General features: G+C 43.9%; 3 protein-coding genes across 5 annotated transcripts; 1 reads left to right on the plus strand and 2 right to left on the minus strand.

The window, feature by feature from the left end:
- Positions 1 to 1,233: 1,233 nt before the first annotated feature.
- On the plus strand, positions 1,234 to 5,636 carry LOC124220683 (tyrosine-protein kinase Wsck). The gene is made up of 4 exons (XM_046629946.2): positions 1,234 to 1,853; positions 2,015 to 2,169; positions 2,653 to 4,397; positions 4,502 to 5,636. The coding sequence occupies exons 1-4, from the start codon at positions 1,675 to 1,677 to the stop codon at positions 4,568 to 4,570; spliced, it is 2,148 nt and encodes a 715-aa protein (XP_046485902.1). The 5' UTR covers positions 1,234 to 1,674; the 3' UTR covers positions 4,571 to 5,636.
- Positions 4,686 to 8,539, minus strand: Tre1 (Trapped in endoderm 1). Its single transcript, XM_046629949.2, has 3 exons — positions 8,076 to 8,539; positions 6,479 to 6,725; positions 4,686 to 6,393 (listed from the first exon to the last, which is right to left on the minus strand). Exons 1-3 carry the CDS (start codon positions 8,197 to 8,199, stop codon positions 5,751 to 5,753), a joined length of 1,014 nt encoding a protein of 337 aa, XP_046485905.1. The 5' UTR covers positions 8,200 to 8,539; the 3' UTR covers positions 4,686 to 5,750.
- Positions 8,540 to 10,345: 1,806 nt separating this feature from the next.
- Positions 10,346 to 19,018, minus strand: LOC124219103 (laminin subunit beta-1-like). Of its 3 annotated transcripts, none has more exons than XM_046626265.2 (12): positions 18,766 to 19,018; positions 17,850 to 18,007; positions 17,326 to 17,382; positions 17,124 to 17,213; positions 16,558 to 16,795; positions 15,587 to 16,461; positions 15,343 to 15,522; positions 14,942 to 15,267; positions 14,452 to 14,862; positions 14,175 to 14,370; positions 12,066 to 14,104; positions 10,346 to 11,977 (listed from the first exon to the last, which is right to left on the minus strand). In XM_046626265.2, exons 2-12 carry the CDS (start codon positions 17,908 to 17,910, stop codon positions 11,006 to 11,008), a joined length of 5,445 nt encoding a protein of 1,814 aa, XP_046482221.1. In that variant the 5' UTR covers positions 17,911 to 18,007; positions 18,766 to 19,018; the 3' UTR covers positions 10,346 to 11,005. The 3 variants fall into 3 exon arrangements, with proteins under 3 accessions (XP_046482221.1, XP_046482220.1, XP_046482222.1); XM_046626264.2 differs by having other exon boundaries at positions 17,124 to 17,222; XM_046626266.2 differs by lacking the exon at positions 17,124 to 17,213.
- Positions 19,019 to 19,261: the final 243 nt, after the last annotated feature.

Here is a 19,261-nt window from a genome sequence, read left to right on the forward strand (position 1 = left end):
CAGACGGTAGCGAATTCCAGAAATGTATACCAGTAAAAAAAGATGATTCCTGATACGTGACAGTGCGAACAGAGGGATTCCGAAACGTAACCATACTAGTTTGATCGCATCGCGATGCAAAGTTCACCCGTAAACGCAGTTGGCTATGAAAGGAAAAAGAGAGAGAGAGAAAGATAGAGGATAACCTCATCTTATTTTTACACAAGAACGTGAACAATTTTGTTCGTATCGCGTCCCTGGAACACGCGTCGTCTCGCGCCTACTAAAATTACGTGCTCGAAAGGGCAGCCGGATTTCAGGACCTCTTGCAATTCATCTGGTGAAGGGTGAAGGCAGAGTAAGACGCAGGGATTCTCAGGGGGCTGAAGTTGGGATATTGCCAGGGAAGAAAAAGCTGGCAGCGGGCGGCAGGCAGCGGCAAAGTTAATCGAGATTTAAATGAACGAATTTTGAGAAACTACATTATGATTTTCATTGTCTCCGTTGACGAGACTCAGAATTGAAATTCTTTCATTTCCATAAAATTTCAAATCACCTTTTAAACCGCTATCATATACATTTACTGTATATATAGTAAATGTATACTGAAATCATGAGCCATCTTTGCGATTATTGAACAAAGGATAACCGTAATTATCTTAATTCCACATAATTAAGGTTGCAAAAGTCTCGTTATAACTTTCACGTTTTGACGTAACTAATCAAATAACTCTGCTCCCTTCATTCTAGGATTAATTCATTCCCCAGTGGATTTGAGAAAAGCCTTATTATACAACGAGGAATTAAATTTCAATCAAATTAAAGGAAAAATAAGCAGAAGCGCGAATTAATTCTTGACATCACAGTGCAGAACCGTATATTATCATGTCGATCTCGGTTTCAAGTTCTCTTAGCATTGATAGATCTCACCGCTACAATACTCCCACTTTAACTTTAGTTCCAGCTTTACCGTGCCGTAGCGCCTTTCTCCGGACCTAGAGCCATTTCGCCCGGCATTAGTTGCAGGATTAGTTACCCACCGCTGGTTAAATAGGTCCTAAAAACTGTCGCCAACATCACCGCAACGTGGCGCTGACTCAACCTACTTACCATTCTCTACTACCAATTACCAACTACCAACCAACATCGTGACGATTGGCACACCAACTAATTATCGCAAAACAGCAGCTCAATGTTGCATTTCCAACTACTACCATAAGCTGCATTACATACCAATGGTGCACTTTTCATTCAGGCATTGAGGATAGTGCATCGCACTACACAGCCGATAGTCGTTCGAATTCAACTCAACACGACACGTCTGTGAAAGGCAGGGATTGGCCAGATCTGAGTTTGGGGTCTGCGCAGTGATGAGGTGCATAAATCGATCCTAAGACTCGTAAACCGAACAGGTAATCGCGCAGTCGCTGCAAATGGCTGACGCACGAATAACAACAACAGGAGGGAGCTGCCACCGCGCCCATAGTCACAGTGTCTGAATCTTGTCATAGCCAGAAAATAAGTGTTGTTAGTTTTGTCAGTGGTCGTAGACAAAAATCGACGCCCGGTTCTCCGCGTTGTCTTCGAAAACAATCAGGACCGGTTCGTCCGAGTAATATGAATGAAAAATAGACGATCAACTGAACAAACTCAACTGTGAAAATACCTGCATAATCAGTCACGCGGAATGAGACAATGATTCTTCTTTGGATACTGACTTCAGTGCTCGGTGGCATCACTTTTGCCCAGGAGGCTTACGAATATAAGGGATGCTACCGAAACTTGGAAGCTGATGTGGACTTTCCAGTACTGGCAGTCAGTCATCCGAGCTCGCCATCCGAATGTATCCGGGAATGCGGTTCTCGATATTACATGTGAGTTGAAAACCAGGGTGGTTGTATGTAGCAAGCCTGAAAATCGAGGATATCCGCAGACATCAAGAACAGTTCGTGGTCTGAATGAGGTCTAGAAGTGTGAGGAAATCGCCTGTGAATAATTTCGATGAATCATACTCACAAGAATGTCACTCACACAGGTTTGCAGGTCTGATGAACGACCAGCATTGCTACTGCGGCAGCGAATACGGAAGAAGCGGTCCTTCCTTAGGGTGCACAATCTATTGCGTAGCTGAGCCCACCGCCCTGTGCGGTTCACTTGACTCCGTAAGCGTTTACAGCACTGGGCTAAAAGGTGATAAAAACTGTTAAGAGGCTTGGTAAAAAAGTATGCGTACTTAGCACGCTTTGTACAAAAAAAGAAAACGTTATAGAAGACTACAATCCAAACAGTTCTTGATGTTGAAACATAATAGTCAGTAACATTGAGTTATAAACCAGGACCAGGGTCTATATACCATTTGTGGCTCTTCAATCACGCAATTCAAGACTTAAATCCGACTTTCAGCAAATATGGACAGAATTTTCAATACTTGATACACTTCATTATTAAAAAATGAGTGTTTTGCATAGATCGAAGCACCTCTGTACTTGTTTGTTGTTTGTAAACATAATCTTCGGATAGTGGAGCAAACGATGACCAGACTCAGTAAAATTGCCCTACTTAAATAATTCTATGAATCATAAGTTCAGTAGCATTTTTAATCAAGCTTTATTCCGTTTGGGTGTATTTTTAGGCACACCGATGATGACTTTTCGCGTAAATTGTTCTGCACAGGTCCAAGTCCACCAAGACACATTCAACTGATCCGCAGCGAGCCTGGAGCGCTTCAGATAACCTGGGAGCCACCGAACGTCCCGAACGGTAAACTGATAGCCTACAACCTTCGGGCGGTCTCTCTGACGTCGCATGCTTCTGGTTTCCTGCCTACGATTGAAATTCAAGTGCAAGGCGGTTCGTCGAACACGACAACAATGCGGGGTCTGCAGCCTGGCACGAATTACAACGTCTCAATAGTCGCGGTGAACACTCACGGTAGCGGATCGGCAGCTTATTCCACAAATTGGACGTTGATCGGTCAACCAGACAAGCCGGACCCCCCGAAAATCGTGAACAAAACGGACACCACGGTGACCGTCGTGCTGGCCAAGGGCTCGAGCGAATCGGGCCCGGTAAGTCGGTACCAAGTGGTCGTCGTCAGGGCAGGAACGATCCCACCGACGGACAGTGATCGGACTTATCCAGGCTACGAACAGTCCAGGGAGGAAGGCTTGGGCTACTACGTGACCGGAGAGTTCGAGGCCGGTGACTACGAGCGGTACAAGACCTTCACGATTGGGGACGGCAGAAGAAACGGTCGCTTCTACAACGCGCCGTTGGACACACGGTCGTCGATGCCGCACATTGGGCTGATCGTGACGTCCGAGATTAGGGATGAGAAGAAGTACAGCTACTCGGAGTTGACTAATACTGTTTCGGCGGGCCTGGAAGCCCCCAAACCCAGAGGTGCCAGCGCGACCGTGGTCGTCCTCTACGTGGCCATCGTTCTCCTCGGGGTCTTGCTCCTCGCATCCGTCCTGACTTACGTCGTTTTGCGGCGGCGGCACGCCAGGAGCCGGGCCAAGCATTCGTCCGAACAGCAGGAGCTCACGCTTCAGGGACCTGTTTGCGAGGTGGATAATATGGCGTACGTGCCCGAGGACGTTCCCGAGCGGAAGAACCACTACCAGGACTTGAAGAGCAAGGTGTGGAGCATCCCGAAGAACTTTCTGGTCATCGACGCAGCAGTTGTTCGCCGCGGTAGATTTGGGACCGTTCACATGGGGACGGTGCAGATAAACGGGGTCCCGAAGACCGCCACCGTTCACACCATATCCGACGGCCTCCTCAGGGCCTCGGAGAAGAAGGCGATGCTGAGGGAGCTCGACGTCTGCATAAGAGTTGGAAGCCACATCAATTTGGCGGGACTTATCGGCACCTGTGAGACTCCTGAGTCGCTCTACGTCGTCATTGAGATGCCGCCGCAGACCCTGAAGAATCGATTGCTCGCCGCGAGGTCCGGCGATCCTCTACCTCCCAATCAGATACTCTCCGTTGGTGTGTCCGTCGCCTCAGCGCTGCTTCACCTACAGAATCACAAGATCGTTCACACCTGTCTCTGCGCCAGAAGCGTCGGTCTCGAAAGCGACGGCACTCCCAAGCTGATGGGACACGGGATAGCGAAGTATGCTCTTGAGGACATCAAATACATCCGCTGGAAGGCTCTCGAGCTCCTGAACAACGAGAAGTGGCACCAGGAGGGCGTCGTCTGGGCCTTCGGGGTCCTCTTGTGGGAGATATTCAGCATGGGAGGGACGCCTTACGCGGATTTAGTCGGCGATGACGAGGTCGAGGACGCCGTCAGACGACACGTTAGACTACCTCAGCTCAGGGATATGCCGGATCCGTTTTACGAAGTGATGCTGTCCTGCTGGAGCACCAATCGGGACGAAAGACCGACGCTCGACGAACTTGTCAGAATCGTAAGATCATTTTTTGCGCCTTTTAATCGTGGGTGCGTTCCGTGGAAAATCAAATTCGAGAAATTGACTGTGCCTATAATTTATATTTAAAATTTTATTTCTAGGACACCTTGAGCGTCTGCCCGATCACATCTGTTACGGAACCTTATATCCCGGAATTGGAGCTGAATTAGCATTCGGTCGATCAGTTCTTTGTTTCGCATAGATCTGCATGAACCATCTTTTATCACATTCCACGGCAATTGACCTTGAAAAATTACTATGCGTGGAACGTTTTTGTCAAATGGCTATTATCTGTCGGTAGCTGAAAGAAAAAAGTGAAGGAGTATTTATTGAATCGTTTGTTCCAGTCAAGAACGTCTTGAATCCTCATCAGTGATAGCATTTGTACTTTTTTGCATTCAGTAACGCGAGCCAAATTTGCCTCTAGAATAGTTTAACGGAAAAGCGTGTTTTGGCCTACGTTTTATACCGTAAGTATATTAATAACTGAATCTATACAAGGTAGCTTAATTTGAGCTTTTAGTCTCATCGGTTTGCGAAAACCATTTGATTATTTCGATTTGTTGAAAGGGTAGAGAATTTTCTTTTTTTTTATTTCTTTTGCAACCAATAGATCTGACTACGCGATGTCGTATATTGATATTCGAAAATGATACACTGTACTTCACGATTCCGTCCAAATAATACTGATTGCAAAGCAATCAGTATAAATATAATAACTTGTAAGGTAACTGATAAATTAGATATTTACTATTGAATCGAGTGAAGTCTTAATAATCCGTACATTTTATTCGATTTTTTCAGTATTATTATAATTATTATCAATATGATTATTTTGTGACTTTTATACAATCTTTTTCGTAGCCAAATACTCATTTTACTAGCAGACATAATATGTAATGAGAGAAATCGCGATATTGTACGCCTTATACATAGAAAATATTCGTTTTCACTACTATACAAAACATATTATACATAATTCAAAATCGTAGACTTTTCCAACGTCACTATACAAATTGTATAATAGTTAACGATAATATTTAATTTTTGAATATATATATACGTATACATACATATAAAATTAAACATATTGTATATTAATGACAGTTTATTGAGATGAAAATTTGTATAATCTTTTAGATTCACTTGTTACCAGCAATTTTCATACGAAAAACTAAAAGTGTAAATCAATTGTTCAAACTCATTCATAGTTGCACAATAAAATGCACAACAGAATTTTTTTACTTCCAACATGTGTAAAAAATGGTTTCCTTCTCCCGAGTCCTGCATTCTTTGGTGATAGAAAAAAAAAACAAGTTCAATAATAAAAAAAAGTATTACGTAAAAACGCTACGTCACGTTTGGCGTTGAAACTTTGCTAGAATGAGAATGAGTCGGCCTTGGAGGTCTAAAATTTTTGTTACTCGTCCTCGGTGGGCACAAAAGTTGCTTGTAAGCTTCTCTATAAAGTCTGTTGGTGCCGGCGTAAATGAAGGGGTTGATGACAGACGAAGCCCACGATAGTATGGAGGCTATAACGTTGAAAACTGGCCTCTCCATTTCCTCGTCGACGACGTTGGCGACCATCAGCGGCATGAAGCAGAGTAAAAAGCAAACGAATATCGTCAGCATAAGTCGCGTAACCCGCGAGTCTTCTTTGCGTTGAAAACCACCCCGTTTACCTCCGGAATGGGCTTGCAATTTTTTCAAGCTCTGACGGACCCGCCAGTAAATGCAGAGATAGGACAAGATTATCACAAAACACGGTATCGCGAAACCGATAATGAACAACAACTTCTTTGGACTCCTACCGTCCTTCTTCAGTATCGTGCATGAGAATGTTTTCTCATCCAACCCAAGAGTTCCCCATTTATCCAGCAGCGATGGTATCAGGATACTGAAGCTGACCACCCATATACCAACCAGCATCATCGTTATTTTTCGCTCTGTGTATATCTCCGGGTAAATGTCCGGCCTCGAAATCAACAGGTATCTGAAGAGGATGATGATTATGGAAATTAAGTCACATGGACGGATGTTAGGGTGAAAACATAACCGAATGGAGAAATCGCGCTCACCTGTTGATCGTTATGCCGACCATGCTCAGCAGAGAAACTGCGACATTTCCGTAGAAGAATATTGGAAATATCCTGCACATCACTTCACCGAGAATCCAATGTAACTCGATGTAGCGACTCGCTGTGACGGGCATATTGATCGCCGAAAATACTAGATCCGAAATACTCAGACTGATTACAAATGCGGTGGTGGCATGTTTCCTTATCCTTGGATACTTGAGGAGAGCTATCGCCGTGATCAGGTTGCCTGAAAATTAATAAGCCAGAAGATTATCACTTTACGGCCGGATTATGAGCAAAGGATCCTCGCTAATAACGCGTCCTTCAACGTTATCTGCAGCGTAGTTTTCCTGCAATCTTGAAAAAGTCCCCGGGAATTATTACGTTGATAATTTTTCTGGTTTGATCCATTCGCTGCATCGATGTAGTGTCGAGATGCGCCTTACTTATCGTTCTAAGGAATAATTGAAACAAGAATTCTGGGGCAAAAATCACGTCGTTAATTCGATTCTCTTTACAAATACTTCCGGTCGATTATCAAGGAGCGAAAGTATAAACATTTACACTGAAGACTCTCATCAATTCGACTTAATCACTCGTGGAAAATCCCTGCATAAGATTGGTTAATTCAAACAATGTTAATAAAACAGTGACTGTAATAATTATTATTCCGATCACCGTCAACCTCTAGTTTATCATTAACATTCCCAGGCTTCTTGGAATTCTGATCAAAACCTCTATTATTTATAATAATCTAAGCAATCATACGGCTCGGGTGTGACTTCCCTAACCGCATCTGTTATCCAACGAAAGAATCATGAGCTTGACCGCTATTGCTGATGTAATCTCTTCAACATAAATATACAATAAAAAAAAGGCTGCTTGTTATCTGAATTACGTTTTACCGAATGACCAAATTTATTCCACTTAGAAGAACAAAACGCTGTATATTTCTAATGCGAAATAAGCCCAGAGATTCGAGAAAAAAAAAACTATCGCTCTAAGAAATTGTAGAAATTGGCACAAAATGTCCTATTCATTTTTGAAAGAAATTGATTCAATTTTCATCCATAACTGGATTGTAGGAAAATTCATTTGGAAGACCTCATGATGATTCATCGCGAAGGTAGAGAATTTACTCAGGACGAAACTTTCCGTGCAAAAAATTAAAAGAAAATTTCTTACAAGAGTGTGCAGAAATTTTCACCAGGATTTCATATCGAACACGAAACTGGCTCGAAATAAATATCAAGTATCGTGAATGAGGTATTGTTAAACCTTTGACTACCATTGGAGCATATTTTCTACAATGACGTAACAGTCATTTTTCAAAATATCTTCTTCAATTTTAATTCAAGTCTCTTGAAATAATTTGAAAAATAGTAACGCACTCTAGAAAAACTTTTCACTGAATAGTTTCATTTGAGAAACTTTTTATTCAGGCATAAAAATCGAAAAACTATATTTAAAAATCATTTTGATTGCAAAAAATTTGAAGCGATTATGAGAAATGATTTTTTTCAACAAAAAACAGGCTTTGCCATTAAAGGGTTGGAAAAAGGTTAAAGTTGCAACTATATTCCTAAACTCATCTCACCTGTGACTCCAACGATTCCAAAAACGATGGCGCAGACAGCGGCGATGATGGTTACAGGCCTCGGAAACGTCGGATGATCGGTGTAATTGCCGGTCATATTAACCGAAAGTAATTCGGCCTCCATTATTACACGATTTTTGACTCTTACCAGACCGACGAAATCGCTCTATCACGGTCTTGACATATCACCGCCCGGACAAAGAGCGTACAAACAAACGTTGCCGAGTTGTTCGGTGAGCCGACAAACTCCGACTGCGAGAATCTTATCTCACACCACCACTTGAACTCCCATAACTTTTTCTTACATACGCCTCTCCGTGATCTCCGCCTTCCATCCGCCCCGCTTCGAAGGCGGATCGTGCAGCAACAGCGGCAGCAGCAGCAGGGCTGATAGCCCCGCTAAATTAAGAGACAAGGGGGCGAGAGATAAGCTCGTTTAAATTAAATCTTGGATCCTCCCAAGCACGTGTTCGACTCGCGTACGTAATAAGGACTGAGGCGTTTAGCCTTTGAACGATTTCGCACATCGAGACGGCGGCCGTTGATTCTATTGGTCGAAAGCGCAGCTGCAGCCTCAACCCTCCGTTACCTGCACAATCAACAGGGTGAACAGAGGCACCCCTGCTGGTTTTCTAGGGACGCGAAACGAGCCCCGATATAACGATGATTTTCAATTAGAAACGGTCCGGAAGTGAGAGCATCGTCGTATACTCAGTTTCCGGAAATTCTGTTATCTCCGGGCAGCTTCATCAGCGGCTACATGACGATCTGCGATCTAGAAAACCGATAAGACGCGGAATGGACACGATCAAGGAGGAAGGATCGCGCAGCAATTTTCAATTTCGACGATTCAGTTCCGTGACCATTCCGTGATTTCCTATTTCGTGATTTTCCATATGTATATTTAAACGGCGCTTGATATCGCTTCTGCGGCCTTTATACAGGAACTAAGAGTGAAAGAGAATGAGACTGTGTAAAAAGTGCAAAAAAAAATATGCACATATGTATATATACGTACATTAAAAACACACACAAATTAACCATCTCTGGAAAACCTCAGACTCGCTGCAGCAGTTGATGCAGTTAATACCACAGCACGTGGTGGCTGCATGGATTGTTTAAGTAGGCACCAAGGTATATGTTATTTCAGGGTATCTATAACAAATATACGGCATCGAGATAATGGCTCGAGCAGTTCGAATTCGTTTGACGATCGTTTTACAGTTTCCTCGATCTCCGTTTAACAGCTCATTCATTCTTTCCACGCGTTGTTCAACGCGACGCGAACGGTTTATCGCCTTTCCCCGTATTACAATCGCCCGGCTAATGAACGTAGATATAAAAATATTCCCCACTTCGCGAATGATGGTAAATAAATTTTTCTTCCTCATTGTTACACGCACCTCGTTATTTTTTTTTTTTTTTTTTTTCTGTATTTTCAAACATTTCGTACGACCAGCGGCTAATTTTCCAACCAATTCCGAAAACGATCGCTTATTTGTTTTCTTCTGAAGTTATAGGTAAAAAGGACAGAAATTTTGGGGAAAGTCTAACCAGTCGAAAAAATAATCGGCCACTATGCGCAAGCCGGTGGGTCTCGGATATGCATCGAATGCGATGTTGCAGCGTATATATTTCAGTGAATGAGGGGCTCTGTTGAACACGATTGGTCCGGACCTCGGAGGGGTGCGGACAATAGTCCCATTCAGAGTCCAGAGTCTAGACTCTAGCCTCTGTCGTTACCGCTGTTCGACTTTATCCCGCATACTTATTACGTGCTACGCGTTGCGCACACACACGACGTCGTTCGCTCTGCCTCAACTCGGAAGTTTGACAAGTATTATGCTCATGCGGAGCGGCAGAAGCTACGAAAATGACGAGTGGAAAAAAATAGAGACCGGCTGGCTTTGTACCCTCTATTCTCGTGCCGCCTGCAGAGGTGAATGCGCCAGTTTTTACTTTTTTTTTTTTTTTTTCACACTGTCACACTTCGTTGTCGCATTAAACTAGCCGAGTTTATGCGATCGAATCATGTTTTTTTCCCCCACTTCTCCTCCTCCTACCTCTTCCTCATCACATTTTATCGTTAACAGACACAGTAAATTCACTGTTCTATTTTTATTCTCAGAAATGAAGAGGGATATACCACCGTAAATTCGACGTCAACTTAGTTCCTTATTTCTTCCTCGTACACGAGGAACTCCTCTTTTTTCATCCGCTGTATTATTTTTTCTCAGAACAAGGTATGACTGAATGTGTTTTTAGGTTTTTTCAATTTTTTTTTTCCATCTCTTTACAATTTTTCTGTACAATATATAATAATAATAATAATGTATCGAAAAGTATAATATTATAATAATAATAAAATATTAAACGCATATGCATGTGTTTTGCATATGCTGTATAGGTACGTCAAGGTAGACATGATTGTGTATTTCTATTATTAACGTAGTGTTTATAAAAATGATAAAAAAATTTATACTCAACGATGACGTTTCAAAGTCCTGATCGTTCCTATACATTCAATATTAATTTATTATATTAGGTGCTAGTCACTATTCGCATAACGTCATTTCTTCATTTTACACATCTATTTCATACTTGGCATTGCTGAATGAAAACATGGGCCATTTTGTGCACCGACAGATTCGATGCATAACAATGGAAGTAATGACAATAATAATAAACATTCACAAGCTGACTCTGAAGTATCAAATTCGTAGCAGTGAAAGCTGAGATTCAATGCGTCATTCAATGAATTATTTCTGCAATTGTAGCAAATTTGATTGAATTTTTTAAAACTGTATGCACGAACGATGAATGAAATATCAAACGTACCGATCTTCCTGTCTTCGTTTCTATAATTTCTTCTTTTTTTTTCTATGATTTGTGATCTAATTTATAAATGCCGTATTAATTAATAATATTGCTTAAGTGGAACATTGCCGGTACCTTATGGACTTCGTATCAATTTCCTTCAAATGTTGTTCCATTTCGTTTGTCAAAGAGTCGACGATATCCATGAGCCTAGACAATTTTCTCTCGTTGTCTTTATACACAATCTCCATACCGTCGAGGTCCTTGAACTTGGTCGAAGTATCGGCCGTCAATTCAGACGCCCTTGCCAAAAGTGATTTTGCCTTCTCGATGTTTCCTTTACTCCTGTCGACTCGGTTCCCTAGTGAATTTTTTGCTTGTTGATACTCCTGTCTCAGTTTCATCGTCTTGTTATCGACTGTTCCAGCTTCCAGGACCACTTCAGCAACCTGCTTTGCAATCTCCTCGTTAAGTATGTAGTCATCCTTTATCAGCTGAGTCTGAAGATTCTCGAGTCTCGAATCCAAGGCGCCGACGCTCGCGGTTAATTTGCCGGCCGTGTCCTTGGCCATTTTCATTCCCTGAATAATCGTGGTCAAGTGCGCTTGGGACTGAGCAATATCGTCCGTTGCCTTTCTTACAGCATTGTCAGCATTGTCCTGAGCCGACTGAGCGTCAGTCAATAGCTTGGTTATCTTTTCGGCTTGCACTTCCTTGGCTATCGCCTCGTTCTTCGTCGCGTTGGCTCGTTCTCTCAGTTGGTTAGCCCGCCTCAAACCATCGGCTGCTTCGGCGATGATTTTCTCGGGATTCGTCAGCGACCCAACCATCAAGGATATGTTCTGCGCGAGTTCCTTGATCTGTTCTGGATTCGAGTGAATGTTTTTACTCAATGCCTTCTTCGCCAGGTCTCTGACCTCAGCTGGGGTTGATTGTTCCTCCGTAAGGAAATTCCACATCCTGTCGGTGAGCGCTGTCAAATCGGCGGACAATCCGTCCGTCTTGTTCCTTACGGACAAGGCATGGTTGAACGCATCTTGAGCGTTCGATCTTGCTGCGATTGCTTCTTGTTGTACTTGAGACATCTGCGATCAGAGAGAAGAAAATTTATTGTTAATGAGAAATCTTAAACGCTTCATAATCGCGAATAGTTATCGGCAATCAGTTACTCACGCTCCTCAGTAGTTGCTCAGCTTTATCCCGATGATTCTTGATCGCCGCTGTTTGCTTATCGGCCAGATCCAGTGCCAAGTTGACTTTTGCTACGGCTCCAGCATCACAAGACAATCCTCCACAAGAACCACATCCAGCTCCACCGCACAGTGAACTACACTCAGTGACGCGCTCTCCGCAAACTTCAAGGTTTAAATCAGGCAGCATGGATTTTATGGTGGTCACCTGGTCGCCAAGCCGAGCAATGGACTCCTTGTTTTGATCCGTGGCCTCCTTGAAGCTGAGGGAATTCTTACTGAGGAAATTTTCCGTGTTCGTATGGTACCGCTCAGCCTCGGCCAAGGTGTTCAATGTACCATTGGCCATTCTTTCAGCCTCGTTCGATTGCTCGGCCATTTCAACGGTGACGTTCAGAGCCCCCTGCACGTTAGCCTCTTGTAACTTCGTTGCGTCCTTCTTCAACTGCGCAGCGTCTTGATGCAGATTGTCCGTCCTATTCCTCATGTTTTTGAGGGCAGCGTCGGCGAGATGCACTCGTTGACTAACACTGTCCTGGAGGTTGTCGAGCTCGTCAAGTCTCATCTGAGATGCCTGAATGACGTTTTTCAGATCCGCCGCCCTGTCGCTCAATTTTTCCAGGTCTTGTCCTCTTACGCTGGTATCGCTCACCAGAGCCTTGACTTGGTTCAACGAGTCGTCCATTTGATCGAACTCGGACGTGTAGAATCCGGTTATACCAACCTTTTTGATTCTCGAAGCATCTGTGATTACATTGCTTGTCCGATTCCTCACTCCTTGAAGAGTCATGTCCCAATTATCGAAACATTCTCCGCAAGGGCGGCAGGTCGGAGCAAAACCGAGGTAGCCTCGATCACAGTGGTCGCACTTTACGCCCCCGATACCTTCGTAGCACACGCAAGCCCCGGTTTGTCTGTCACACTGCGGCGTGGCTGAACCAAGGGAACTGCACTCGCAAGTTTTACATTCAATATTCGGATCGCCCCAGTGATTCTTCTGGCACTCGTTACACTGCCTTCCACCGAAACCTGGCCTGCACTCGCAAGTTCCATCGTACTCGTTACATTTGTCTGAAATACTTCCAATCGCGTCACATTCGCACGGATCGCAGCCTTCTCCGCTTGCAATTCGCCAATGGTTCTCTTCGCAGTGGTCACAGAACTGACCCATGACATGCGGGAGACACGGACACTGTCCCGATCGGTGATTACAGGGGCCCGCGCTCTGATCTGTACCAAGTACATTACACTCGCAGAATTTGCAGTTTTTCTCTAAGGCATCGCCGTAATATTGCGGCTTGCAAATCTGGCAGTGTGAGCCAGCGGTGTCAAACAAACACTGGAGGCATTCCCCGGTCTTCGGATCGCAGTTGCCCGGTCGAGCCGGGTCAGTGTTATTGCTACAATCGCATGGCGTGCAACTGCCACCGGGAACATCTGGGTTTCCATAGTAGTTATCGTCGCAGGTTTCACATCTCGGACTGGCGTAACCTTCGTAGCATTCGCAAACCACGTCTTGAGTTATGGAATCCAGTGAGCAGCTGTCTGCATATGAATGACCCGATGCTATGGCGCCCGGACATGGACACTGCCTGCAAGGGATGTCGACGCCGATACGTGGGTCACCGTAGAATGTCGCTATGCACATGTCGCAGTTGTGGCCCGTCGTTGAGTCCTGGCAGTTTATGCAAGCTCCCGTCTTCGAGTCGCAGCTGTCGGCATGACCGTTGCACTCGCATCGTCTGCAGTGTGGGAAGTTCCAAAAGCCTGGTTGACACAGGCCGCACGTTCTGGAGTACGTGTTCGGGTGACAAGTGCACCGCCCCGTCTCAACGTTGCAGAAGTTGTCCAACGCTCCCACGGCGTCACAGTCGCACGGCTTACAGCCTTCTGGTCCAAAATTGTAGGTTCCAGGTGCGCAACTATCGCATCGACGACCGATCACGTTTGTTTTGCAGGAACATCTGCCTCCGAATTGATTGCAAAGCAGACTGTGTGACCCAGTCAGGTTACATTCACATGCTGGAGAAAGTATATACGATTAATCATCAACTCTGACGTTCGGTTCAAGGGTCCTTTACTGAATACTTACCATGACCACCGTCGAACACATACGTCCCAATGATATACTGATACTGTTTGCAGATATCGGAAATCTGTTGGTCCCTATCGTACAAGTCGTAAAACATATCACCGCATCGGTAAGCTTCGTATTCTTGGCGGCGCACTTCCGCAAGTGGGGATCCACTGAAGACCGGTATGCTCTCTGGTCTAGGGATCAACGTGATCTAAAATATGGACAAATCGTTACTGGTTCAAACATCAGCATAGAACAATCTTCAACGAACAAAGCTTCGAAATTTCTGTACCGAATCAATTAGAATAGATGCCGACGGTGTTTGGTAACGTTGGTCGTATGCATCAAAAGTCAAATGTACGATGTATCTCTTTCCTGATTCCAAACAGGCGTTTCTAATTGCAACGGCACTATGTCTGTCAGGATAGAGCTGCATTGTGACACGGTCATCAGAAGGCTGCCAATTTCTACAGGGTCCGTCAGGGTCGACTGGACCGTCTCTTTCGATAAAGATTCGCACTTTCTGCCAGGGCCCTGCGATCTCAGGTTCATATCGCACGACTATGTCGTACTCCATGGTTTTCACGATGTCGTCTATAACGAAGGTCAAGTTTGAGAATTCGTAAGCTCTGATGAACCCACTGCCAGTCCACGTGGTGTTTCTCCCGTCACGGTAGGGCTCTCTGATCACAATCTGACAGTTCTGCAAACAACGTTTCATTATTATATAAAATATGAACACTCGCCTCGTTCTCCTGAGACAAAAAAGTACAGATCCTTACGCTGGATGCTCGACTATTCTCTCCTTCGTAAATGAGAAAATCCAAGGAAACAGTGTAGTAACTTTGCTCTGGCTCATTGCAGGTTCGCCCACCTATGTTACGCCTGCAACGGCACTGGCCTGTCACGACATCACAGAAATTGTCGTAGGCTCCACCAAGGTCACAATCGCATGGCTTACAGCCGTCTTGTTCCTCGGAAAGACCCCAATATTCTGGGAGACATTGACTGCAGTCACGTGCGGTTACGTAACGCTTACAGGTGCATTCGCCCGTCAGCATGTTGCACCCTTGGTTACCGATCGTTCCGACAGTGTTGCAGGTACACGCTGAGGAAATCGGTAAAGTCATGGTTAGAACGATGGTCTGCGCTCTCGATTGTCACGGGGAATTGAGAATCTCACCTTGACATCCGTCCGGGTTGTTAAAGTCGAATTTCCAGAATCCATTCTTACATCTGTCACACCGTCTGCCTTCAACGTTGGCCTTGCAGTGACACCGGCCAGATTCATCACCACTTAACTCGTCAGTGCGTGAGTCGCAGATTCCATCATCCAAGGAACCGGAGGGATCGCAGTCACAGGCTACAAAACAAAATCTATATAAGTTAAACAACCAAAAGATTAACAATATCTGACGACAACCCACGTTGGCAAGCTTCAGCGTCAGTCATATCTCTACTGGACTCATGGTAGAAGAATGGCTTGCACTGTTCACAATTTTGCCCACGAGTGTTATGCTGACAGTCGTCACAAACACCGCCGGAAACTCTTCCAGATCGCTCGAAGACGGCCTCGTCGAAATGACAACTTTGACTGTGATTGTTACAGTTGCACATCTTGCAGGCACTGGTTTGCTTTCCAACCGCAGGTTTCCACGGTAAATCGTTGAAGAAGTCCTCGCAATATTCACAGTTCAGTCCCTTGGTGTTGTGCGTACATTCACAACGGCCATGAACCATGTCCTGCCTTTCGGGTATTCCGGGCAAGGGTAGACACCTCGACGCGTGTCCGTAGCACGAGCAGGATCCTCGAACCCACATGTTTTTTATGGCGTAGTAATACTTCTCTCGTATCTCTGCGCGGTTGTCCAACAAGTCGTCACCCAAAGTGTGCAGCCTTGTGAAGTTGATCCGCAAGTTGGTCATTTTCAAAAGATTCTGAACTTCCTTCGAGTACGGGTTGTCGATTTGCAGGTTCGGTGGCAGCACTCTGTGGATTATCTCACCACCTTCTGATGGAGCAACGTTGGAATATCGCGATTCGCACACGACATCCGTCAAGTTCCGAGATGCCTTCGTCGACACGCCAGGGAATGACTGCTGGCAGTTATAGGCAAAGTATTTGTACACCTGCCAGGTCTTGCCAAAGTCGTAAGAACGTTCGATCAACATTGCAGCTGGTCTGAACGTCTTGAATTTTATGATTATGTGGGTGAAATGGAATTCCGCTTCCAGGTCCAGCTGCAGTGTTACATTTTCCACACCATTTTCCGACTGCCACCAAGTCTCTGCAGCGCGATGGCTGGAATACAAGAGATTGATCAGCGTTGAAGAACAACAATACAACAATCAACTCTCTCAGAGAGACAACAATCAATCAATAATTAAAGTAACTGACTTTGGCTGGTATTTGTGGACAATATTTTCAACCCCGTGTTGCTGCTTTGGGATTCTTTTGTCACAAAAGAAACATTTTTTCCTATCCTGAAGGTGAGAAACTATGCAGTATCTTTCAGGTCCTTTTAAACCGCAGGTAGACGAAGCACGGATTCGATTTTCTCGCCCGATTAACAAATCTCCAGTAGCTGGATAACACGAGCCAACTTCGCAGGGTTGAGGTTTCTTTAGAAGCACACCTGCGGGAACGTGAAAAAAGATTACTATCGAATCTTGACAAAGATGTACCGACGAATTTCACTAGGGAAAATGTGGTGTCAGGTTACAATTTGCTTACAAATAAGAAATGAATTATTTATTAGCTAAAAATTCCCAGTATCAGCTCCACACCAAAATTTATTATTTGTTCGTCGTGTCTTAACATGTTATGCCTTGAACCTTAACCCGAGTTAGACACAATGTATCGTGTTATCTGAAAAGTGTGCTGAAAATTGAACTGTATCGGTTAGTGTACATCGATTTGGAAATTATGGCGTGTTGTTGTGCAGTGTGCTGTGATCGAGCTACCTCTGGGCCTCATTGTCGTCACCCGGCTCCAACTATACTGATTCTCGCCGAAAGCTTCTGACGGCGACATATCTCCTCTCTGCACGGTTTCTACAACAGCTTTACAGCTCACCATTTTTCAGGGAATTTTCATGGACAATTGAAATGATTGGTTTGTTTTTTTTTATATTTATTTATTGTATAAAAACAACAAGGTGATTACCTGGTCTCGATTGCACTCTGTTCGATACTCGTCGGTAGTAAGGAGGGCTCGTCGTATCTTAAAAAGAGGAAAAGTTCGCTTGAAATTTATCAGCATTCAAAGTACATCGCATCTCGCATTGGATAACATGATCAGTGATGGCAGTTCGGGGAATCCCCGTTAATTTTAAAAATTTCGCGGACCTGGCAATTTTTATATCTTACCACACTAACGATACTACTTTTCAGCGAAAATAAAAAACGAAAGATAGTTCCTCAATCGCTGATGAAAGATCGCGAGGTTACCAGGTCATCGTAGTATCGACCAAGTCAGTCGCGATGAAAACTCTGAATTATCAGCGTTGTACAGAATCAATGCGAGATTGAGCAGATGCACGATTCTTTCTAAGCGTTATTTTTTCCGGATTCAGAATTGTATCTTTACTCTCAATGCCCTAATTAAACGTCCAGGAAATTTGTACCGAAATTTTCGAAGAGCTAACAAATATTTGTACTTCCATTTTAATTTTTATAAACACACTTTACCTGCTAGTATAACCAGAAATAAACCAAAAACAATGGCGATGAGCTGATTTGGCCGAACCATCGTGGCGAGTTGTTTTTTTTTTTTTTTTCTCTCTCTTCCAACACTCAAGCACTGCCTGCCTTCGTTAGCAAACTACTGTCCCCATTTATCTGTTCCGCTATGACCAGGATAAGAAAATATATGACAATTAGTAGTCATTTAAAAACTTATCTCTTCTGTTCTTGGCGTTCACGAGATGGGAAAAAAACGAATAAATCAACTGTCAGCACTTGGTCGCTGTACAGAAGCGATAGCAAATTTGCTGAACATTATTTTTAAATTGCAATTCTTTGTAATGGTTTATGATTACTGTTGATGGTTAACTCTCGACTAATTTTCAAAATCTGCGTTACTGGACGATTCTCGATATTAACTATAGAATTGAATAGAAATTCGTAAACTTCGATCTATCGATAAACCGATAACTTTCAAACGCGTACCGATTTCTGTAACGAGACTCGCGTCAAGTGTTAATCTCAAACAGCGACATGTACACACTATTTATGTGATTAAAATAAAACAAAAAAACTGTAATAGACGTGATCATTTATGGAAACAAGAGACGTGTAAAAGTTTAAAACTCGCGGTGTTTTACGCGGTAAATAATCGTGCGTAAGAAATTCTTTTTTTTTTTACTACCTGCCAAACAGAGTGAGAAAAAATTCGCAATTCTTAGCGATAAAATGTGGCTGATAATAATTGTCACAAGAAATTTGGAACCAGCCGACTGATGGTAGTGAATAAAGAATCTAAAAAGAAAGAAAAAAAAAAAAAAACACGACGAGAAAGGGAAACAACGTGTCTGTGAATGATTCTGAAGGATTCCAAAAATGGTGTTGCACATAGTATAAGTAAGTATAGTAGACACTGACTCACCTGGTTCGGAGACGATATGCGGTGAAGATAATCCAATATAATCGGGCGGCCTTTTGGGCCCAGCTTTAGGGGATTTGGGTAAACTATATTTCTGCGGCACGAATGGGCGAGGAGAAGGGATATCGCACTGAATACCGAGGAAAAAAAAATCCGGTATCAGCAGCGGAACTCAGAAATACACGGTCAAAGGACGGAGGCTCCGACGCTGCCAGAGCGAATACCTCCAGAAGCGATTCGCTTCTGCCGAGTGAGCTGCAGCCAGCATTGCCTCCGTTGAGGGGGCTGAGGGGACTGGATGAGGCTTAAAATCTCCAGCGGGGAAAGTTACCGGGAGTTTGTACCAGCCATCGGGTACATCGGTTAAATTGCTCGGTTATATTTCCATCCACGCCTTTTACGTCTACGCGTCTGCTTCGCACTTCGATTCAAAGTGACGCAATTATTTAATAGGTAAATCAATTGTTTCTTCGATTGAATGTCTCCTTTTCGGATTGTG

This window comes from Neodiprion pinetum, chromosome 5 (genome assembly GCF_021155775.2).
Source record: "Neodiprion pinetum isolate iyNeoPine1 chromosome 5, iyNeoPine1.2, whole genome shotgun sequence".
NCBI lineage: Eukaryota > Metazoa > Arthropoda > Insecta > Hymenoptera > Diprionidae > Neodiprion > Neodiprion pinetum.

Coding starts and splice junctions, on each gene's coding strand:
- Tre1 (XM_046629949.2), bottom strand. CDS start 8,199: ATGGAGGCCGAATTACTTTCGGTTAATATGACCGGCAATTACACCGAT. Junction 6,726..8,075: donor TGGAATCGTTGGAGTCACAG/GTGAGATGAGTT, acceptor ATTAATTTTCAG/GCAACCTGATCACGGCGATA. Junction 6,394..6,478: donor GTCGGCATAACGATCAACAG/GTGAGCGCGATT, acceptor CATCCTCTTCAG/ATACCTGTTGATTTCGAGGC.
- LOC124219103 (XM_046626264.2), bottom strand. CDS start 17,910: ATGGTTCGGCCAAATCAGCTCATCGCCATTGTTTTTGGTTTATTTCTG. Junction 14,863..14,941: donor AGAATAGTCGAGCATCCAGC/GTAAGGATCTGT, acceptor CGTTGTTTGCAG/AACTGTCAGATTGTGATCAG. Junction 14,371..14,451: donor CATCTATTCTAATTGATTCG/GTACAGAAATTT, acceptor TCCATATTTTAG/ATCACGTTGATCCCTAGACC.
- LOC124220683 (XM_046629946.2), top strand. CDS start 1,675: ATGATTCTTCTTTGGATACTGACTTCAGTGCTCGGTGGCATCACTTTT. Junction 1,854..2,014: donor TGCGGTTCTCGATATTACAT/GTGAGTTGAAAA, acceptor TCACTCACACAG/GTTTGCAGGTCTGATGAACG. Junction 2,170..2,652: donor TTACAGCACTGGGCTAAAAG/GTGATAAAAACT, acceptor TGTTCTGCACAG/GTCCAAGTCCACCAAGACAC.